Consider the following 24,721-nt stretch of genomic DNA (forward strand, 5'->3'; position numbering starts at 1 on the left):
CGTACTTTTGGTGTCATTACCATCAGGAAAAGATTCTCTATCATTTCATAAGAAAATTTTTTTTTTTTTTTTTTCCAAAAATTTTGCGACATAGAATGACAGTTTCAGAAAGGGGCTTGCGACGGTCAAAGGGTTAAAGGAAGGGTTTGAGATATCTGCTGTTTAGAGTGACATCTGAACTGTCGTATCTACATACCTCTGCAAAGACAGTGATTGTGTGTGATGGATGGTGAAAGTGTTGAATGATAGTGAAAGTGTTTCTTTTTTTGGGTCACCCGTGCCTTGGTGGGAGACGGTCGATGTGTTGAAAAAGAACAAGGTAGTGTAGATTTCACTGGAGTGGAAGGAGGTTACAATAGATTACAGTGGAGGTTAAATGATGAATAGGTTAGCAGTGTTGTCTATACAGTGGACCCTCACCTAACGATATTAATTGGTACCCGAGAACGAATATCGTTAGGCGAGTTTTTTAGCGTCAGCCGAGGCAAAAGTTAGTGTTGTCTATACTATGCACTTTTCAATTTTTCATACTTTATTTCTGTACAATATTTTGATTTGTTTTCTTGCTCTGACAATTTTCATAGAAATTAGATTTTGCTATTGCATAGTATTTGTATGGTCATCAGATGAATTGTTACATCAAGCTCAAGAGATGATTTTTGACAATGTTTTTTAAGCTATTGAGAGAGAAGGATTTTTGCCCTTCTGATTTTCACAGTGTATTAACTACCTTAACATCCGGTTCGCTGGTCAGTATGGCCTGTATGAGTGTGTGACATACGCCAAATAAAATGTAACATACTCTTAGCATGCCACAATTATGCATGTGCATTTTTTTCAAGCTCTCTAGAAATTCTTTATGCTCAGGATTAAAATTTGTATTGCCTGTTCTGTATATCTTTCTTTCTTTCAACACACCGGCCGTATCCCACTGAGGTGGGGTGGCCCAAAAGGAAAAACGGAAGTTTCTCCTTTTACATTTAGTAATATATACAGGAGAAGGGGTTACTAGCCCCTTGCTCCCGGCATTTTAGTCGCCTCTTACAACACGCATGGCTTACGGAGGAAGAATTCTGTTCCACTTCCCCATGGAGGTAAGAGGAAATAAACAAGAACAAGAACTAGAAAGAAAGTAGAAGAAAACTCAAAGGGGTGTGTATATATATGCTTGAGATTAAGACACATGTGCAACATCTGGGTATCTTTATTGTAGACGTTTCGCCATCCAGTGGCTTTATCAATACAAATTCTAGGACATAACTTGAAGACAGTAGAACTATGTACAGAAGATGAGGTAATCAGTCCCTCAACCTAGGAGTAGGTGCGAAGAGCACCATAGTCGTGGAGATTCTAAGGACATGTACATAACCTTCACGACTACGACAACTACTACTACAACTAACCCATCTCTTTGGGAAGGACCTACTTCCACTGGGGAATCCCGCCTACCAGTGAATATGCCCTCGTCTGCTACACCTGACGTTACTATATAAGCACCAGGCTCCTTTCTTCTGCTTCAGAATCTCCACGACTATGGTGCTCTTCGCACCTACTCCTAGGTTGAGGGACTGATTACCTCATCTTCTGTACATAGTTCTACTGTCTTCAAGTTATGTCCTAGAATTTGTATTGATAAAGCCACTGGATGGTGAAACGTCTACAATAAAGATATCCAGATGTTGCACATGTGTCTTAATCTCATCTTGTCGGTATTATATACCATTCGTACACATATATATGCTTGTACATGTATGTGTAGTGTGACCTAAGTGTAAGTAGAAGTAGCAAGACGTACCTGAAATCTTGCATGTTTATGAGACAGAAAAAAGGACACCAGCAATCCTACCATCATGTAAAACGATTACAGACTTTCGTTTTACACTCACTTAGCAGGATGGTAGTACCTCCCTGGGCGGTTGCTGTCTACCAACCTACTACCTAGAGTTCTGTATATATAACTTGTAATATTATACTGTTTGTCCAGACAGTATTATCTGATTTCCTTTTGCCTTGATGTTAATAAAGTGCTTTTGATGCCAGGAATAGAAGTTACCCTTCCCTTCTGTAAATTAAGCCCAGTTATCTCCATTACCAGACATTGTATGACCCTGTTTTTGGTGTATTGGTTACCAGAGATATTATCCAGATTGTTGAGGAGGGGTTGTTGAGGTGGTTTGGAAATTTAGAGAAGATGGATCACACTAGAATGATCAAGAGGGTTTATAAATCTGGGATGGAAGGAGGGATAGGGGTCATTCCAGGAAGACTTGGAGGGAGGGGGTAAAAGTTTTGAGTGATAGTGGTTTGACCATCCATTAGGTTTATCTGAGCTTCTTAGATTGGAGCGAAGAGACACAAGTGGATTTTATGGCTCGAATGTTGGAGTATGAGCAAAACATAACTTTTGAAGTGATTTCAGAAAAACCAATTAGCTGGACCTGAATCCTGGAGGTGGGAAGAACATTGCCTGTACTCTGAAAGCAAGGTGATGTTGCAGTTCAGAGGGCTATCAGAAATGTGATGTTAGCACACTTTTGGCAAGACAGCTGTCAAATGAATGACGGTGAATGGGTTTCCTCCCTTTTTGGGTTATTCATCACCATAGTCTGTTAAAAAATATAGTATATTTATTGGTCAACATTTAGGCTGACGAATCCACCACATTAATTGTCACATCAGTAATTACTTTTTTATTATATACTCAGAGACCTGGATTGTTCCCTGAGGACTCTTTTAGGTCCATGAATATAATAATGAGCCATGAAGGTTGGCAGACTCACTAGCAACTGTTCAAGGATTTTTTCCCAGCTGGTATCCAATTATTATGAACCAGATGACTTAGACTATTGTTATATCTCATGCCACAAGTAACAGATATCAGCAGTTTTTTCAAGTCCCTAAAAGAACTGGGTTGCTATCTGCAGAGCATCATGAACTGACTGCCATTATTACAATGTTATTATGAAAACTGTAGGTCTTGCATCTTTGCCATATATTGTAAATTAAAAATATGTGAAGAGAAATAAAATAATTGTTACGTATATGATGGACTTTTTATTTGTTACTGAAGTAATGCATTCATTTGTTTTTCACAGGTACATTGAGGCAGCTTGGATCTTTTCAACCGTCTTGGGCCTCCTCCTGTTTCTTGTGGAGATTGGTCTTGTGAGTTGGGTGAAGTTCTTTGACTACTCCAGAAATGCTGCAATTGGGACAACAATTGTGCTGATGCCAACTGTCCTGTTGTTCATTCTGTTTGCTCTCCATTTTTACTGGAAGTTAGTCGCCCACAAGGTGGAAAGTGCCGATAAGAATTTGCAGGAGATCGAGGCACAATTGCAGGTGATACAGAGGAAAACAAGCGAGAATCAGTTGAATGGATCAGTTTTTTCCATTAAAATTGTATAAGTGTCTTGCTTTAACCCTTCCACTGTTAAGACCCCTGCTCGCAAACGTGCTCTCGGTGTCGAAGAATTTAAAAAAAAAATTATTTTACGAAATGATAGAGAATCTTTTTCTGAAGGTAATGAAACCAAAATCGTGAAATTTGATTGAAAATTTATGGAATTACGCTCTCACAAAGTTAGTGGTCTTTATGCATTGGCGATTTCACCCATTTTTCAGCCAATTCTATTGCTCCAGTAGACTATATTCATAGCTATTTCGCTAGTACTCCTTTTGTTCTATCGATTGAATACAAGACACCATGCATTTACCTATTTCAACTACTCTAATAGAGTGATCAGAAATTTGTAGTTTGGCCAGTTTCACACAAAATTCAAGAAAGATCATTTTCATTATGTACTGTGTGGTGCAGGATTTTTTTTTATACTGCATATACTGACCACACAGATCCATTCTCTCATGTGTAGGCCTACCAGCTTTATCCCACAAGATTGGAAGCCGCTAGAACTTTGGTGTGGTATTATGGGACCGACACTGGCTTCAAAGCCTTAATATTACGGGACTGACAGTGAAAGGGTTAAAGTGGTTGGGGTCATAATGTTTACAGGACAGAAAGGATTACCTATTTCTTTATGATCAATTCATGATATTAAGAGATTTATTGCTTTTATGTATTTTATTGGCTGTGACAATGCATGCAACCAATAACAAGTATACACAAATAACCCGCACATAAAAGAGAGAAGCTTACGACGACGTTTCGGTCCGACTTGGACCATTGACAAAGTCACACACAGTGTGACTTTGTAAATAGTCCAAGTCGGACTGAAACGTCGTCATAAGCTTCTCTCTTTTATGTGCGGGTTATTTGTGTATCGTTCCAGTCACGGTATTTTGCCTTTTTTGTTAGTTATCAATAACAAGTATTTTGTCATGATGGTAGAATTACTGACAAAAGGTTAAGTAAATGGACACAGATGCAACTAATGGGATGATTTATTATGGCAATGTTGTGCTCTCCAGGAACTTTGTCAAGTTTGACAAGAGTTCCTAGAGAGCAAAACATTGCCACAGTCAAGTGTCCCAGTAGCTGCATCTGTGTCCATTTACCTAACGAGTATTTTGTCACTGATGCTTAAGATTCTAGAAGTGGAATATGCTTAAAGCACTGAGTAACCAAACAGTTCTGGTGCTGTATAAATAAAACAAACAAATGCTCTTTTAATTCTTTATTATTTAAATGTAATTAAGTATCTGGAGAAAAATCTAGGAATCTACAAGAACAAACTCAAAACTACATTCTTTGGGTTGCATAGACTGTCTGGTAGAGAAAGTCTCTCTCTCTCTTTCTCTCTTTGAGGTTCTACCAGTCAAGGGCATCTATATTGAATTTAAATTCTGTGATAATGTATCCACACAGAATTTCTGAACTTTCTTTTAATTCCACATTTCATTAAATGCAATTACTGTAGATACTTTTTTCAAAACATGCAGACTTTTTTATTATTCCTCAGCAAATAAACCACGTGTCAATAGAAATACTTGCGTAGTAAGTGAATTATAGTACGAAGATACTAGAGATACTGTTGTAGTATCTAAGTATACTAGTAATTCGAATACTACACAGCTATCTCTGTTGACAAGTGTTTCCTGATGCCGGTCTTAGTCATATGCTGACCTGCCACTGGAGCTTTTGGTCATCTGACTGAGGCCTTCCACTGGCTTACCACTCCACCCCATTACAAATTAAGGTTAAATCTAACCATGAAGGCCATATAAATTACATTCAGACTTATGTAGAATTATTAAACATTCAAGAAAACATTAATTCTTCCTGCATTATAACCACAATATACAACACCTTCATATAACTCAGTGCTGAATGACCCATACTGGTTTAGCATTTTTTTATTATAATATTGCCTTTAAATAACACTAAAAGTATGAGATTAAATTAACTTATTTCTAATCAATAACTTTAAATTGATTTTGTTCATCAACAAGCATTTCTTTTTATTAACGTATCAGCCGTTACCCACTCAGGCCGGGTGACCCGAAAAAGAAGAAACATTCATCATCGCTCACTCCATCACTGTCTTGCTAGAGGCATGCTGACACTACAGCGTACAGACATTTTATAGCCTGTAAATCTTTCAAGGATTTAAAGGCTATAAAATGCTGGTAATGGCTCCTGATTCAATTAATTATAACAAAAGGACAGTTGAGTTAAATTCTGAATATTTGTTAAAGAAAGGTTTTGCCATGAGTGGCCTCGTCAGTTTTATTTGTTCATTAGGACCAGTGAAGCCACTGGTAGTGTCAAGTTTTCTTCAATAAATATCCATATGCACAAGTGTCTTTTTCAGTTTGTTAATACTGTCATGCCATTTACAACCAAATAATTTGAGCTATTCTCTCCTGATCAATCCTTATTACCTCCCATTCCCCAGGTTTTTCAAAACATTAATGGTATACAACACTAATAAGTTAATGAATAAGACACATGCACATCATCAAGACAGGTAGTTAACACTTCTAGGCTGTGGAACTGATTACCTCTTCTATTACTCTCTCTCTCTCTTTCAATATTTTCAAATAAGCTTTATATTGATTTGATTAAGCCTCTAGTTAATAAATTGTCTTCAAAATAAAGATCCCCAGGTGTTGCACATGTGTCTTATTTATCCCCAGGTGTTGCACATGTGTCTTATTTATCCCCAGGTGTTGCACATGTGTCTTATTTATCCCCAGGTGTTGCACATGTGTCTTATTTATCCCCAGGTGCAGTATAACCCCTACAGGATCATAATATAGCCTATAAGATGAACTATACTTTTACCTATATGAGTTCAAAAGCAAAAACAATTATTTCTCTGGCTAATATCCTTACATTTTAATCAGCTTAATTTAAAAGAATTTTAAGCTTAAAAATTGTTTCAAATGCTGTATATATATCACAAGAATATTAACTATAGCAAGAGTGTAACATTTGGCTTCAAGTCTCTCGAGTGTAGATGTTACTCTTCAGATAACATGTTTATGTCGCTCTGTATTCGCAGATGAATGGAAACTTTTCACCGCAGAAATAATTACTGGCATGATACCCAGACCATTTGTCAAGGAACATACATTTCCTGCCTGGATTCTTGTGTGGCTGGCCTGGTTTCCATTCACTTTTTATGACTTTTCTCCCGGAAAACCACTCCCAAGACTTGGTGCCTGTGATGTGCCGAGCGCCCACCCAAAAGGCGTCCGCTGTGAAGTAACAAAAAATGATTCGAGTCCAATGGGTATCCAATGAGGAAAGGGTGACCAAAAAAAACAAAGAAACACTTTCACCATCATTCACACATAATCAGCCTTTGCATATTGACATATAATTTTTTTTTTTTTTTTTAAGAATTTTTTTAACATTTTGGCTGTCTCCCACTGAGGTATTCTGACAAGACAAATAAGAAAACATTTCACTGTCACTCATTTAACCATTAAACTGTCCAAACGTAGATCTACGTTTACTCGCGCAGCGCTCAAAACGTAGATCTCGTTTTTTACATGCTTTCTTATGGAGAAAATCAAGGTCGGAGCACTACGCGCGCAAACGTAGATCTACGTTTGGACAGTTTAAGGGTTAATCACTATCTTGCCAGAAGGGCGACTACATCACAGTTCAGATGACCATCCAAATTGTGGCATTCCCATCCTAATAAATACTTGTGTATTATTATTTAACCCTTTACTATGCAGGCAGTATGTGGGGTCGGAAAATAGGTGTTATGAATCTGGTATTGATACCCCTATTAGTGTAAATGGCCTGGACAGAATCCAGTAATATGATGCCAAAGAATCGTAAAACAAATGGTTTTAAGATAAGGAAGCAATGCACACAAAAGAGTTAACTTAAAATTATTCCTGATTATAAATCTATACTGTGTAAAAATAGTAGGCCCCTCAATGTTAAACTGTAATACAGTTCCCTTCAAGGGAGTTTCCTTGATGCTGGTGAGGGGCTCTTGATCTAGGGAATTGGATCTGTGCTCTGATTTCCTGAATTAAATCTGAATCCCTTCCACCCCTACAAAAGTGTTACATAATCCCTACAGGTTTCGCACTACCCATAATGATAATGTAATGAAATTGCTTAGTGCTATATGACCCTTGTGGGTTTAGCACTTAATTCTGATTATAATAATGCAATTGCTAATTTATTAGCTCTTAGCTCTGATTGCAATAATAAAAATAATTGTTAATTTATACAATGAAATGACAAATTTTTTAAAAACTAAAGGAATTAAGTGCCGCACCTGATGAGAATAATACTCACAGTAATAACGTGAAAGGTAATCCTGGAGAGGTGCGAGTCTCCAGGGAGCAGCCAGTCCACCACCATAGTTTTGACAGAGAGCATGAGCCTCTCCCCAAGACTTCCAGTGCCGACTATCATGAAGGATCAAGTAGCAGCTCTCTGCTTCAAGACGGAATGGGGCGGGACACTCCGTTGCTGCGTGAAAAAAATTTGTGTTAATATATATATACATATACAGTGGACCCCCGATTAACGAACTTTTTTCATTCCAGTAGTATGTTCAGGTGCCAGTACTGACCGAATTTTTTCCCATAAGGAATATTGTGAAGTAGATTAGTCCATTTCAGACCCCCAAACATACACGTACAAACGCACTTACATAAATACACTTACATAATTGGTCGCATTTGGAGGTGATCGTTAAGCGGGGGTCCACTGTATATGTATATACATATATACGTATATACGTATATATATATATACATGTATTTTTTTTTTAACAAGTCGGCTGTCTCCCACCGAAGCAGGGTGACCCAAAAAGAAAGAAAATCCCCAAAAAGAAAATACGTACTTTCATCATTCAACACTTTCACCTCACTCACACATAATCACTGTTTTTGCAGAGGTGCTCAGAATACAACAGTTTAGAAGCATATACGTATAAAGTTACACAACATATCCCTCCAAACTGCCAATATCCCGAACCCCTCCTTTAGAGTGCAGGCATTGTACTTCCCATTTCCAGGACTCAAGTCCAGCTATATAAAAATAACTGGTTTTTCTGAATCCCTTCACTAAATATTACCCTGCTCACACTCCAACAGCTTGTCAGGTCCCAGCTGTATAGCCCTTGTGGCTTAGCGCTTCTTTTGATTATAATAATGATAATTGTCAGGTCCCAAATATGTACCATTCGTCTCCATTCACTCCTATCAAATACGCTCATGGACGCTTGCTGGAAGTCCAAGCCCTTCCCCCACAAAACCTCCTTTATCCCCTCCCTGCAACCTTTTCGAGGACGACCCCTACCCCGTCTTCCTTCCCCTATAGATTTATACGCTCTCCGTTGTCATTGTACTTTGATCCATTCTCTCTAAACGACCAAACCACCTCAACAACCCCTCTTCAGCCCCCTGACTAATACTTTTATTAGCTCCACACCTTCTCCTAATTTCCACACTCCGTATTTTCAGCATAATATTTACACCACACATTGGCTTTAGACATCTCCACCGTCTCCTCGCTGCAGCATTTACCACCCAAGCTTCACACCCATATAAGAGTGTTGGTACTACTATACTTTCATACATTCCTTCTCTGCCTCCATAGATAACATTTTTTGTCTCCACATATACCTCAATGCACCACTCACCTTCTTTTCCTCATTAATTCTATGATTAACCTCATCCTTCATAAAACCATCTGCCGACACGTCAACTCCCAAATATCTGAAAACATTCACTTCTTCCATACTCCTTCTTCCCAATTTGATATCCAGTTTTTCTTTATCTAAATCATTTGATACCCTCATCACCTTACTGAATTTGATTGCCTTCCCAGGTGCTGTATAACCCCTATGGGTTTAGTGCATCCCACTGATCACAAAATTAAATATTACATTTCCTTGAAAGCATTTACTGTTTAGGTTTGATTGTGATAATATTAATAAATTTTGGAAAGCGTAAACCCACAGGGGTCATGCAGTACCTGGGAAATGGAAGGTAATTAGATTCAGTCCAAAGAACGGGAGGACTGCTCCAATTCCTTGGACAGCGCTGTATAGCCCTTGTGGCTTAGCGTTTTTTTTTTATTATAATAATAATAATCCAATTCCTTGGACCAAGAACTATTCACCAGCATCAAGTCCTTCAAGGAGAGGTCAAAGATACTAGTAAAAGGCTCTTGATCCAAAGAATTGAAGCTTCTCTCTTCCTTGGATCAAATCTAATTGATGCAGCTCCCAATACCCTTTGCTGAATGACTCCCTACAGGTTTAGCACTTCATGAATATAATTATAAAACCCCTTGACTGTATAATAAGAGAACTTTTATTCACCTTACAAAGTCAATATATATACACACACACACACTGCGGGTTATTTGTGTATCGTCCCAGTCACGGTATTGTGCCTTTTTGTTATTTATTCAATATATATACATAGTATATACAAAATATGAAAACATTGAAAGCCGTGAGTTTAGTTTTTATTAAACCTTTCATATATAAAACAGTTTGGGATCATTTTAAACGTAAAATAACGTGGACGTGGACAAATGACGTAAAATTTTTCTCATAAATTATTTACTCTCTTATTGGTTAATATTTTCTTTAGACAAAATAATCATTAAACTTGCTTAGGATTATTATTATTATTATAATTATGGGAGAGCACTAAACCCGTATGATCATACAGCGCCTGTGGGGGGGGGATGGTATTCAGGCGCAATTCAGGGAACTGGAGCACAAATCCAATTACGTAGATCAAGAGCCCCTCACCAGCATCAAGGAACCTCCCTTAAGGGAAATTTGCTCAAGAAAAAGCAAAATAAGTCCAAACTTCTGCTATTGTTTACATTATCAAAAACAGCCAATCAGCGGTAATGTTACAAACCCTACAGGTATTCACGCCCCTATAGTAACCTACTCTTATGATTGGCTGTTATCCTGGATAAAAGCAGAGTTTCTACCAATGAAATGCGAGCTCTGGAGTGACGTCACGAGTGTCAACACAGTAACCCTCTCTTATGACTTTCTGTTCATAACTTGTATGTCTTAAATACTCAATAGATGGCGCTGAATATATTTAAAAAATAATTTTTTTTCAGCATTTGTCACCTTAGTAACCTCTCTTATATATATATATATATATATATATATATATATATATATATATATATATATATATATATATATATATATATATATATATATAGTCCTTGTTATAGAATCCCCTACAGGTTTAGCGCTCGGTGGATATAATACTGTCTGATACTTGAACGAAAACAAAGCTACGATGATATAGACAATTTATTAAAAAATGTATTGATAAACATCTGTCAAAATATACTGGAGGTTTTGAAACTTCTCGAAAAAGTGAGCAAAATTTGTGTATTTTTTTGGTAGCTGCCATCTAGTGAGAGAATTTATAACTATGATGGAGCAACAGCAACTCATAAACTGTTGTGTGTTGTCTCTGTGACGTCATTAGTGGGTGGGGCCTTATAAGAGTTTCTACCAATAAAATGCGAGTTCTAGAGTGACGTCATTAGTGGGTGGGGTCTTATAAGAGTTTCTACCAATAAAATGCGAGTTCTAGAGTGACGTCATTAGTGGGTGGGGCCTTATAAGAGTTTCTACCAATAAAATGAGAGTTCTAGAGTGACGTCATTAGTGGGTGGGGCCTTATAAGAGTTTCTACCAATAAAATGAGTTCTAGAGTGACGTCATTAGTGGGTGGAGCCTTATAAGAGTTTCTACCAATAAAATGAGAGTTCTAGAGTGACGTCATTAGTGGGTGGGGCCTTATAAGAGTTTCTACCAATAAAATGAGTGCTAGAGTGACGTCATTAGTGGGTGGAGCCTTATAAGAGTTTCTACCAATACAATGAGAGTTCTAGAGTGACGTCATTAGTGGGTGGGGCCTTATAAGAGTTTCTACCAATAAAATGAGAGTTCTAGAGTGACGTCAATAGTGGGTGGGACTTCATCACCACTGAACTGCTTGTTTCCAAGCTCCGCCCACTAGTGACGTCACGTGGGTTGTTCATACAGTAAACTCTCTTAAAACTTGCTGTTTCAGCGGATTATAACATTAATTAAAGAATTAATAAACGTCACATTTTATTTGAGTCATATTCCTAATGTTGATAAATATAATCTGTAAAGAACATAAGGAGCACTGCAGCAGGACTACTGGCCCATGCGAGGCAGGTCCAAGTCACCTACCGGCTTAAGCCAATGCCCTAACCTAGTTAGGTCAGGTCACATTCACATGATAGCAACAAAACTGGATGTTCTGGTTTCTGTAAACAGTATTTCTATCTGCATCTGAGGTCCTCTTCAGCAGACACATGAGAATGAATGAAGAATGTAGAAAGAAGAATGTAGAGAAAAACTGGCAGTAGATGTATAGATTATTATTATTATAATTATAGTCATGGGGGAGCGCTAAACCCAGTTGATATATAGAAAGATAAAATGCATCCTATATCGTAACAGCACATCGTTCACGAGGAGCTGAATTATAACTGGAGGAGGTCAGTCAGTCTCCCAGGAACCTGTGACCTAAATTTATTTACCTCCCTATAATATTTACTAGGAGGCCAGTTATTACCTCCCTACAATATTTACTAGGAGGCCAGTTATTACCTCCCTACAATATTTACTAGGAGGCCAGTTATTACCTCCCTACAATATTTACTAGGAGGCCAGTTATTACCTCCCTACAATATTTACTAGGAGGTCAGTTATTACCTCCCAACAATATTTACTAGGAGGCCAGTTATTACCTCCCTACAATATTTACTAGGAGGTCAGTAGTTATTACCTCCCAACAATATTTACTAGGAGGCCAGTAGTTATTACCTCCCAACAATATTTACTAGGAGGCCAGTAGTTATTACCTCCCAACAATATTTACTAGGAGACCAGTTATTACCTCCCTACAATATTTACTAGGCCAGTAGTTATTACCTCCCAACAATATTTACTAGGAGGCCAGTAGTTATTACCTCCCAACAATATTTACTAGGAGACCAGTAGTTATTACCTCCCAACAATATTTACTAGGAGGCCAGTAGTTATTACCTCCCAACAATATTTACTAGGAGACCAGTAGTTATTACCTCCCAACAATATTTACTAGGAGACCAGTAGTTATTATCTCCCAACAATATTCACTAGGAGACCAGTAGTTATTACCTCCCAACAATATTTACTAGGAGACCAGTAGTTATTACCTCCCAACAATATTTACTAGGAGGCCAGTAGTTATTACCTCCCAACAATATTTACTAGGAGGCCAGTAGTTATTACCTCCCAACAATATTTACTAGGAGGCCAGTAGTTATTACCTCCCAACAATATTTACTAGGAGGCCAGTAGTTATTACCTCCCAACAATATTTACTAGGAGGTCAGTAGTTATTACCTCCCAACAATATTTACTAGGAGGCCAGTAGTTATTACCTCCCAACAATATTTACTAGGAGGCCAGTAGTTATTACCTCCCAACAATATTTACTAGGAGGCCAGTAGTTATTACCTCCCAACAATATTTACTAGGAGGCCAGTAGTTATTACCTCCCAACAATATTTACTAGGAGGTCAGTTATTACCTCCCAACAATATTTACTAGGAGGCCAGTTATTACCTCCCAACAATATTTACTAGGAGGCCAGTTATTACCTCCCAACAATATTTACTAGGAGGTCAGTTATTACCTCCCAACAATATTTACTAGGAGGCCAGTTATTACCTCCCTACAATATTTACTAGGAGGCCAGTTATTACCTCCCTACAATATTTACTAGGAGGCCAGTTATTACCTCCCTACAATATTTACTAGGAGGCCAGTTATTACCTCCCTACAATATTTACTAGGAGGCCAGTTATTACCTCCCAACAATATTTACTAGGAGGCCAGTTATTACCTCCCAACAATATTTACTAGGAGGCCAGTTATTACCTCCCTACAATATTTACTAGGAGGCCAGTTATTACCTCCCTACAATATTTACTAGGAGGTCAGTTATTACCTCCCAACAATATTTACTAGGAGGCCAGTTATTACCTCCCTACAATATTTACTAGGAGGTCAGTTATTACCTCCCTACAATATTTACTAGGAGGTCAGTTATTTCCTCCCAACAATATTTACTAGGAGGTCAGTTATTACCTCCCTACAATATTTACTAGGAGGTCAGTTATTACCTCCCAACAATATTTACTAGGAGGCCAGTTATTACCTCCCTACAATATTTACTAGGAGGTCAGTTATTACCTCCCTACAATATTTACTAGGAGGTCAGTTATTTCCTCCCAACAATATTTACTAGGAGGCCAGTTATTACCTCCCAACAATATTTACTAGGAGGCCAGTAGTTATTTCCTCCCAACAATATTTACTAGGAGGCCAGTTATTACCTCCCAACAATATTTACTAGGAGGCCAGTTATTACCTCCCTACAATATTTACTAGGAGGCCAGTTATTACCTCCCAACAATATTTACTAGGAGACCAGTAGTTATTACCTCCCAACAATATTTACTAGACCAGTAGTTATTACCTCCCAACAATATTTACTAGGAGACCAGTAGTTATTACCTCCCAACAATATTTACTAGGAGACCAGTTATTACCTCCCAACAATATTTACTAGGAGACCAGTAGATATTACCTCCCAACAATATTTACTAGGAGACCAGTAGTTATTACCTCCCAACAATATTTACTAGGAGACCAGTAGTTATTACCTCCCAACAATATTTACTAGGAGGCCAGTAGTTATTTCCTCCCAACAATATTTACTAGGAGGCCAGTTATTACCTCCCAACAATATTTACTAGGAGGCCAGTTATTACCTCCCAACAATATTTACTAGGAGGCCAGTTATTACCTCCCAACAATATTTACTAGGAGACCAGTAGTTATTACCTCCCAACAATATTTACTAGGAGACCAGTAGTTATTACCTCCCAACAATATTTACTAGGAGACCAGTACTTATTACCTCCCAACAATATTTACTAGGAGACCAGTAGTTATTACCTCCCAACAATATTTACTAGGAGACCAGTAGTTATTACGTGGCCCGGTGGCCTGGTGGCTAAAGCTCCCGCTTCACACTCGGAGGGCCCGGGTTCGATTCCCGGCGGGTGGAAACATTTCGACACGTTTCCTTACACCTGTTGTCCTGTTCACCTAGCAGTAAATAGGTACCTGGGTGTTAGTCGACTGGTGTGGGTCGCATCCTGGGGGACAAGATGAAGGACCCCAATGGAAATAAGTTAGACAGTCCTCGATGACGCACTGACTTTCTTGGGTTATCCTGGGTGGCTAACCCTCCGGGGTTAAAAATCCAAACGAAATCTTATCTTATCTTATCTTATCTTATTACCTCCCAACAATATTTACTAGGAGGCCAGTTATTACCTCCCTACAATATTTACTAGGAGGCCAGTTATTACCTCCCAACAATATTTACTAGGAGGCCAGTTATTTTGACTTCAGTAAGGCTTTTGACAGGGTCCCACATCAGAGACTATTGAGGAAAATTAAAGCACATGGAATAGGAGGAGAAATTTTTTCCTGGATAGAGGCATGGTTGAAAAATAGGCAGCAGAGAGTTTGCATAAATGGGGAGAAATCAGAGTGGGGAAGCGTCACGAGCGGTGTTCCACAGGGGTCAGTGTTGGGCCCCCTGCTGTTCACAATCTACATAAACGACATAGATGAGGGCATAAAGAGCGACATCGGCAAGTTTGCCGATGACACCAAAATAGGCCGTCGAATTCATTCTGACGAGGACATTCGAGCACTCCAGGAAGATTTGAATAGACTGATGCAGTGGTCGGAGAAGTGGCAGATGCAGTTTAATATAGACAAATGCAAAGTTCTAAATGTTGGACAGGACAATAACCATGCCACATATAAACTAAATAATGTAGATCTTAATATTACGGATTGCGAAAAAGATTTAGGAGTTCTGGTTAGCAGTAATCTGAAACCAAGACAACAGTGCATAAGTGTTCGCAATAAAGCTAATAGAATCCTTGGCTTCATATCAAGAAGCATAAATAATAGGAGTCCTCAGGTTGTTCTTCAACTCTATACATCCTTGGTTAGGCCTCATTTAGATTATGCTGCACAGTTTTGGTCACCGTATTACAGAATGGATATAAATTCTCTGGAAAATGTACAAAGGAGGATGACAAAGATGATCCCATGTATCAGAAACCTTCCCTATGAGGATAGACTAAGGGCCCTGAAACTGCACTCTCTAGAAAGACGTAGAATTAGGGGGGATATGATTGAGGTTTATAAGTGGAAGACAGGAATAAATAAAGGGGATGTAAATAGTGTGCTGATAATATCTAGCCTAGACAGGACTCGCAGCAATGGTTTTAAGTTGGAAAAATTCAGATTCAGGAGGGATATAGGAAAGTACTGGTTTGGTAATAGAGTTGTGGATGAGTGGAACAAACTCCCAAGTACCGTTATAGAGGCCAGAACGTTGTGTAGCTTTAAAAATAGGTTGGATAAATACATGAGTAGATGTGGGTGGGTGTGAGTTAGACCTGATAGCTTGTGCTAACGGGTCGGTTGCCGTGTTCCTCCCTTGAGTCAATGTGACCTGACCTGACTAGGTTGGGTGCATTGGCTTAAGCCGGTAGGGACTTGGACCTGCCTCGCATGGGCCAGTAGGCCTTCTGCAGTGTTCCTTCGTTCTTATGTTCTTATGTTCTTATTACCTCCCAACAATATTTACTAGGAGGCCAGTTATTACCTCCCAACAATATTTACTAGGAGGCCAGTTATTACCTCCCTACAATATTTACTAGGAGGCCAGTTATTACCTCCCAACAATATTTACTAGGAGGCCAGTTATTACCTCCCAACAATATTTACTAGGAGGCCAGTTATTACCTCCCAACAATATTTACTAGACTAGTAGTTATTACCTCTCAACAATATTTACTAGGAGACCAGTAGTTATTACCTCCCAACAATATTTACTAGGAGGCCAGTAGTTATTACCTCCCAACAATATTTACTAGGAGGTCAGTAGTTATTACCTCCCAACAATATTTACTAGGAGGCCAGTAGTTATTACCTCCCAACAATATTTACTAGGAGACCAGTAGTTATTACCTCCCAACAATATTTACTAGGAGACCAGTAGTTATTACCTCCCAACAATATTTACTAGGAGGCCAGTAGTTATTACCTCCCAACAATATTTACTAGGAGGCCAGTAGTTATTATCTCCCAACAATATTTACTAGGAGGCCAGTAGTTATTACCTCCCAACAATATTTACTAGGAGGCCAGTAGTTATTACCTCCCAACAATATTTACTAGGAGGCCAGTAGTTATTACCTCCCAACAATATTTACTAGGAGGCCAGAGTTGCTCTCACTGTCCTGCAGAATAACGTAATACTATGTTATGATTCTGAAAGAAATTCTTAAAATATCATTGCCATTAACCCAAGTATTCACTTTGGTTTTAAAATTAAGATTTAGTTTATTTATTTTGATATCAGGAGAACTAATTAATATAGTTACATTAATTCGATGTTAAATCTTTGTTATGAAGGATCAAAGACTTTAGAATATGAATGGTGAATGTATGTAGAGAATTCTAATCTCTGGCAGTGCGTTCTTTTAATTCTAAACAGACTAAACGTACCACGGGCGGGGATTGAACCCGCGATCAGAGTCATAAAACTCCAGAACAACGCGCCAGCCACTGACCGTGGGTTCTATCCTCACCCGTGGTATAGTTTGTTTGCAATCGTGTCATTACGATTTCGTGAAAACGTGGACACTCACGGACTGGAGGTAAGTCGAAAGGTAGTTGAGTAGTGGTGGTAGTTGTAGTAGTGGTTGTGGTAGTTGTGGTAGCAGCAGGAGAAGCCATGGTAGTCTGGCCATCAGTGTCTGCAGTGGATGTGACATCAGTTTCCTCGTCAGTGGTGTTGGGAGCTGCAGTGGAACCAGTGGGTTTGGGTGCAAATAGTGACACTGTTTGCCACCACGTGGAGACGGCGTTAACCAGGGAATTAACAGGACTGGTGACATTATCGTCGTCAGGGTAGTCGTAGTCTTCAGTGATGGCTTCAAGAGTAGTGGTAGTGGTGACGGTGGTGGTGACGGTGGTGGTGACGGGTATGGACGTATTCACTAGTTGGTCAGTCTCCTTAGCATCTGCAATACAGAAACAAATAATGTTTTATTTAAATAATACTCTTTCTTGTTTAAAATGGTGTGAAATATCATAAGAACATAAGAACATAAGAAAGGAGGAACACTGCAGCAGGCCTGTTGGCCCATACTAGGCAGGTCCTTTACAATTCATCCCACTAACAAACATATGACCAACCCAATATCGTCCCAGATCATGGAGATAAATTGTTCTCCAGGCTGAGGGACTGACCACCTCAAGTTTGATGGACTGATTATATCATATTTCACTAATATAGATACCCAACTGTTACTCATCTGTCTTAATCTTCAAGTTTTTTTCGTGGTAACTTTACTGCCCATTATGCAATTACATTTGCATAATGTCTCGAATTTAAATATTGATCCAGGACAAACCTATTTTATTTTTCATTTGCAAACTGAGTAAAAAAACCATACCACGGGTGGGGTTTGAACCCGCGGCCAGAGAGTCTCTGAACTCCATGTAACTTATCATTGACAATGAGGGGATTTGTTTTGTCCATTAAGGTTTGTTTGACTGCATGTGTCAATGGTTGGATGTTAGGACACTAAGATATAATGTTATATTGTGTAGTCCTGTTTGTGTCCACACACACAGGAATAGTTTGGGAAGCGATGTAGTGGAGGCAGAATCCATACATAGCTTTAAGCAGAGGTATGATAAAGCCCACGGCTCAGGGAGTGACCTAGTAGCGACCAGTGAAGAGGCGGGGCCAGGAGCTTGGACTCGACCCTTGCAACCTCAACTATGTGAGTACAGAACCAGCGTCTCCTACTAAAAGAACAAACCATTCCAGTCATCAGAGATCGTGTCACAGACAGCAATGTCCTCCCTGGCTTTATGCTCGGCCAAACCCATCCAAATCCTGGTACAAATTCCTGCCAAATATTATCCGCCACAGATGAACATGTTTGCAAATGGATCGTAAAAACTAGACCTGTCTTATTATATGATCTACGTCAAGTAAGGCAACAGTAACACGTTCCTACGTCAGGGAAAATTACCTTTCCAAAGTACTATCCATAATGTTCCTCTGAAGAACCTTAGTAGATCACAATCAAAAGTCAATTTTAAGCTAAAATATCTATATACACTACGTGAAAAAAATATGATATGGATTACTTTTCCCATTAAAAGAAAGCGTAGCAAATTTTTCGATTAAGTTTGATTAAATTTACGCATAGGCCAGTAGGCCTGCTGCAGTGTTCCTTCTTATGTTCTTATGTATTTTACCTTCAAAATGAAACCCACGCCTTACACCCATAAACATGTCGATATTTCCGCCCCATTATATCTTCCTACCATTAATACATGGAAGCTTTCACTGACTAGACTTTCTTCCACATTACCTCGTTCTTTTCTATATTCATTTTTAATTCCTTTCTACACATCCGTCCAAACTGCTCAGCTATCAAAACTTTGGGGCCCCAGTCCCTGGACCCATTATGTACCTCTGTAATATATAAATACCTTTGTAACTTGTCATGATTATGACCAGATGTACCTGGAGTTCAATACCTTTGTAATTTGTCATGATTGTGACCAGATCTACCTGGAGTTCATTACCTTCGTAACTTGTCCAGCTATCAAAACTTTGGGGCTCCAGTCCCTGGCCCCATTATGTACCTCTATAATCCTTTGACTACCACCCACAGGATGGGTATGGGGTACATAATAAACATATTAAACTGAAAAACTTCCAAACTCCTCCACCAACCATTGCAGCTTCACCAGCATCAAGGCAGTCCCTTGAAGGGGTGTGATAATAATGACACACCAGAATAATAGGTCAAAATAACCTGACTGGGACAACTATTACCAACACTTAGGAACAGAAAGTAAGACAACATTTCGATCTTTCTTGATTTAATGGTTCCACGATAGACCGAAACACTGTCTTGCATTCACAAGTATTTTGTGATAAAGAGAAAAAAGAATGATACAGAAACTATCATCTGGGTTGAAACAAGAGATTAAAAAAAATAATGAAACTAGAAGAATGCACAGAATTATCACTCTTATTACAAACATGGGGAAAGATTATTATTATAATTATGGGGAAGCGCTAAACTCGTAGGATTATACAGCGCCTGTGGCGGGGGGGGGGGATGGAAAGTATTCAGGCTTAATTCAGGGAACTGGAGCACAGATTCAATTCCCTAGATCAAGAGCCCCTCACCAACATCAAGGAACCTCCCTTAATGGGGGCATAGGGAAAGAACACGACCCCTAAATATCATACAATGCATGGGGGATAGGTGGTAATGAGGGCTGATCCACGAATGGGTGGGGTATACCTGGAGAGGATTTCGGGGGTCAACGCCCCCGCGGCCTGGTAGCCCCAACTCTTTGAACCAAATGGTAGGTTTCGTCAGTCAAATACAAAGGCAGCAGATGTAGCTGCGTAACTTATGACTCCATTACCTTTGTAACTTGCTCAGCTATCAACACTTTGGGGTCCCAGTCCCTGGACCCATTATGTACCTCTGTAATCCTTTGACTACCGCCCACAGGATGGGTATGGAGTGCATAATAAACATATTAAACTAAACCAGCAGTGAAGATGATGTAGTCGGTCCATCAACTTTGGTAAAAAAGTATTTGTGGTGGTCAGTCCCCCAGCCCAGAGAAGAGTTCAGCTCCATATAGAGCAAACTGTTGCACGTGTCATGACCCAGAGGCTCTTCAAGAGCCCAGCAGAGAAGAGCGAGGGTGAGTGTTCCCAGAAGTAACCCAGCACACTAGGACAAAACGTGGTAAAAAATGTGTGAAGGAGTCAACACACAAGATAGAGTTTCCTCTGCACACACTCTCACTCTATTGAGGCACAGCTCCTGGACCTATTATGTATCCCTTTGTTCTTTTGACTGCCGCCCAAAGGATAGGTATGAGGTATTCTTTACGCCCTTACCAGGATTATACCTGGACAGGGCTCCAAGGGGTCAACACCCCCGCGGTAATCGGTAAAATTTTGAGGGGAGAATAGTGGAATAGTCTAATTTTTAAGTGAGTTCGGCAAGTTCGACTTACCAGGCAGGGTCATGCAGTACTAAGGTCTTACATTAGATAAATAATAGAACTGTACCAGCCACTTCAGGTGTGGAGACTTCATCCTCAGGAAGAGTATCGTTGGTAGCCAGCTCCTGGACCTGACCATTGGCCTGACAGCTGTCTTGCACTTGTCTCCTGAGGTCTCGTATCTCGCCGCTGAGCATGACCAGCAGACCCTTCATGGCCACCAGCACCTCAGTCATGGCACAAAGGTTCTTGTCAGAGGGAGTGTCCATCATGGCCGGGTCACAGGACCCCAGAGTCAAGCACACGCCCACCAAAATCAAAATTTTCATTGTGATTTCAACCATTGTGCCGCAGACTTCGTGTTTTTTCTGTATATATTTCATTTTTTAAATCAATGAGATAAGGCTATTTTTGACTTGTAATTAATAATTTTTAAACCCCGAAATGCCCACCAAAATCAAAATTTTTGTTGTCATTTCGACAGTGTATCAGACCTGTTTTTCTGTATATATTCCCTTATTTTTTAATCAAATTTAAAAAGGTGATTGAAAAATAGAGGATCTAAATCTAAATCAAATTTTTATTCGATGGGGGAAGCTGTAAAACCGTTGGGCTCTTACTGCCTGGGCAGTGGGAAGAGCAAGTCAGGTTCGATCCAAGGGAAGGGATTTTTTTATCATTATTACAAATCAGAAGCGCTAAACCCACAGGGGTCGTGCAGCTCCAAGGGAAGGAGAGATTCAGTGACTTGGATCAAGAGCCCTGCAGGAAAAAAAATATTTGTGAGTCTCCTTATTATAAAAAGCGCTAAACCCACATGGGATTGGCTAAAACATGGATAGTGATTAGGTTTAAGAACATAAGAAAGAAGGAACACTGTAACAGGCCTACTGACCCATGCGAAGCAGGTCCATGTGTCCCCCCGGTTTAGCCCAATGACCCACCCAGTCTGGTCACCTCCACTTAAGGAAGGCGCACGGCACCAAACCTAGTAACACAAGCTAGTCAGGTCCAACTCACACCCACTCATGTATTTATCTAACCTATTTTTAAAACTACACAACGTTTTAGCCTGAATAACTGTATTCGGGAGTTTGTTCCACTCATCCACAACTCTATTACCAAACCAGTGCTTTCCTATATCCTTCCTGAATCTGAATTTTTCTAACTTAAAACCATTGCTGTGAGTCCTGTCTTGGCTAGATATTTTCAGCACGCTATTTACATCCCCTTTATTTATTCCTGTCTTCCATTTATACACCTCGATCAAATCCCCCCTAATTCTACGTCTTTCTAGAGAGTGCAGATTCAGGGCCTCAGTCTATCCTCACAGTGAAGATTTCTGATACATGGGATCAACTTTGTCATCCTCCTCTGTACGTTTTCCAGAGCATTTATATCCATTCTGTAATACAGTGACCAGAACTGAGCAGTATAGTCTAAATGAGGCCTAACCAAGGATATATAGAGTTGAAGAACAACCGGAGGACTTCTATTATTTATACTTCTAGATATGAAGCCAAGAATTCTGTTAGCTTTATTGCGAACAATAATGCACTGTTGCCTTGGTTTTAGATTACTACTAACCAGAACTCCTAAATCATTTTCACAATCAGTAATATTAAGATCTACATTATTTAGTTTATATGTGGTATGGTTATTTATCTGTCCAACATTTAGAACTTTGCATTTGTCTATATTAAACTGCATCTGCCACTTCTCCGACCATTGCACCAGTCAATTCAAATCATCCTGGAGTGCTCTAGTGTCCTAGTCAGATCATCCTGGAGTGCTCTAGTGTCCTCATTAGAGTGAATTGGACGGCCTATTTTGGTGTCATCAGCAAATCTGCTTATGTCGCTATTTATTCCCTCATCTGTATCGTTTATATAAATTGTGAACAACAACGGGCCCAACACTGACCCCTGAGGAACACCGCTTGTGACGTGCCCCCATTCTGATTTCTCCCCATTTATGCAAACTCTCTGCTGTCTATTTGTCAGCCATGCCTCTACCCTATCTACTGTACGAGGGTCGCAATAGGCTTATAACAATGTATATACACTAAGACATATACATAACAAGTACACAAATATAAAATCAACGAGCACGTGGTAAAAATTAAAAAAAAAAAAAAATCTATTAGCACTTCGACCAGCAATCACATATATCAAAGTTCTGAGACATAGTTATGCATTTCTGATCTGATCACACTATTAAGTGTTGATTATCGCCGGTTAATTAATAATTAGCGTCCCACTGACACACACAACCACTCTTGACGGTGTCTGGAGACGCACTGACGGCAACTGGTCGCTTAGACGCCTTTACAAACAAGGCCAAAATTTTTTTTTGGGTGGTACAAGACCAATAACACGCATCAGTGATGCTGTTTTTTTGGTGTGTAATTTTTTCCCGAAATGTGGAAAAAATAACTGATATATTGAAAGACAATGTTTATTTTGGAAATTTAATTAGAAATGAGGGAAGAAATTAATTCTAGGATTATCTGAGGGTCAAAGAGAGATAATATGATTGGTTGAGGGGTCATAGAGATAATATGATTGGTTGAGGGGTCATAGAGATAATATGATTGGTTGAGGGGTCATAGAGATAATATGATTGGTTGAGGGGTCATAGAGATAATATGATTGGTTGAGGGGTCATAGAGATAATATGATTGGTTGAGGGGTCATAGAGATAATATGATTGGTTGAGGGGTCATAAAGAGATAATATGATTGGTTGAGGGGTCATAGAGATAATATGATTGGTTGAGGGGTCATAGAGAGATAATATGATTGGTTGAAGGGTCATAGTGTCATAATAAGGTTGGTTGAGTCGTGGCTATAAGATCACTCATATAACGGGTCCAGGAACTGTACCCCAACATTCTATTAGTTATGCAGGTTACACTGGTAGTCAGTTGGGAACCTATAATATGTATCAGTGGTTAATAGGGTTTTAAGTCTATCTACTACACCAGTGTCATTAATACCTAAAATACTGAGTAATGTTAATTACCAGTGTATATACACTGAGATATGCATCTCTCAGTGTATATACACTGAGATATGCACCTCTCAGTGTATATACACTGAGATATGCACCTCTCAGTATATATACACTGAGACAGCTCAGTGTATATATACACTGAGGCACACCTCTCGGTGTATACACAGATATATACTATCTATCGATGTATATTTATTGATACACATCTTTTGGTATATACAGATATATATACACACACCTCTCTGTGTATACACAATGAAAAATACACCTATCAGTGATATATATATCCTTATTATACTAATACACAATAGATGTTATCTTCATATAGTGTACTCTGGTGTCTTATTTCTATGATGACTTCCGGGGAAGAGTGATCTAAGACTCTTGAAAACAGGAAAGTCGAGAATTGCGTAGTGGCCGGGTGAGAGCTTCGACCGTGAAACCAGGGGCACAGGATGGGTATCACAACCATCTGTTGGTCGTTCATCACGGGGGTAAGATAATGCCCCACCACACATTCTCACGATTCACGTTAAAACCCCCGTAGCTCAGTGGTAGTTTTGTGGGGTGAGCCCCCCGTAGCTCAGTGGTAGTTTTGTGGGGGTGAGCCCCCGTAGCTCAGTGGTACTGCAGGAGAATTCGGTAAGGAACCGAACGGTTCCCTGTTCGATTCCCGGGCCCTGCAATGGTAAGACTTAAAGAAGAAGAATCTATTCGGATGATAAACCCAGAAGGTTAGTAACCCAGTAAAGCCACAATGTCTGGTTAGTAACCCAAGATAACCCAGTAAAGCCACAATGTCTGGTTAGTAACCCAAGATAACCCAGTAAAGCCACAATGTCTGGTTAGTAACCCAAGATAACCCAGTAAAGCCACAATGTCTGGTTAGTAACCCAAGATAACCCAGTAAAGCCACAATGTCTGGTTAGTAACCCAAGATAACCCAGTAAAGCCACAATGTCTGGTTAGTAACCCAAGATAACCCAGTAAAGCCACAATGTCTGGTTAGTAACCCAAGATAACCCAGTGAAG

General features: G+C 39.4%; 2 protein-coding genes across 3 annotated transcripts in view; one reads left to right on the plus strand and one right to left on the minus strand.

Moving 5' to 3' along the window:
• The window catches only part of LOC128699815 (calcium release-activated calcium channel protein 1-like), a 26,567-nt gene extending 20,495 nt beyond the window's left edge, over nucleotides 1-6,072 (plus strand). Inside the window, exon 6 of the mRNA XM_070102395.1 lies at nucleotides 3,096-6,072. Within this exon, the coding sequence (XP_069958496.1) occupies nucleotides 3,096-3,408 (313 nt within the window). The 3' untranslated portion in view covers nucleotides 3,409-6,072. The remainder of the gene's footprint in view (nucleotides 1-3,095) is intronic.
• LOC128699813 (CUB domain-containing protein) lies at nucleotides 4,620-22,995 on the minus strand. Of its 2 annotated transcripts, none has more exons than XM_053792564.2 (5): nucleotides 22,940-22,995; nucleotides 20,743-21,043; nucleotides 17,264-17,638; nucleotides 7,727-7,903; nucleotides 4,620-6,660 (listed from the first exon to the last, which is right to left on the minus strand). In XM_053792564.2, exons 2-5 carry the CDS (start codon nucleotides 21,017-21,019, stop codon nucleotides 6,443-6,445), a joined length of 1,047 nt encoding a protein of 348 aa, XP_053648539.2. In that variant the 5' UTR covers nucleotides 21,020-21,043; nucleotides 22,940-22,995; the 3' UTR covers nucleotides 4,620-6,442. The 2 variants fall into 2 exon arrangements, with proteins under 2 accessions (XP_053648539.2, XP_053648540.2); XM_053792565.2 differs by having other exon boundaries at nucleotides 22,946-22,974.
• Nucleotides 22,996-24,721: the final 1,726 nt, after the last annotated feature.

The sequence above is a fragment of the Cherax quadricarinatus genome, chromosome 81 (assembly GCF_038502225.1).
Source record: "Cherax quadricarinatus isolate ZL_2023a chromosome 81, ASM3850222v1, whole genome shotgun sequence".
Lineage (NCBI taxonomy): Eukaryota > Metazoa > Arthropoda > Malacostraca > Decapoda > Parastacidae > Cherax > Cherax quadricarinatus.

Excerpts from the sequence above, each read along its gene's own strand:
- LOC128699813 (XM_053792564.2), bottom strand. The coding sequence starts at position 21,019 with ATGGTTGAAATCACAATGAAAATTTTGATTTTGGTGGGCGTGTGCTTG. Across the intron at positions 17,639-20,742 it reads CTCCACACCTGAAGTGGCTG|ATGCTAAGGAGACTGACCAA; the intron begins GTACAGTTCTAT and ends TCTGTATTGCAG. Across the intron at positions 7,904-17,263 it reads TTTCGACTTACCTCCAGTCC|CAACGGAGTGTCCCGCCCCA; the intron begins GTGAGTGTCCAC and ends TTTTTCACGCAG.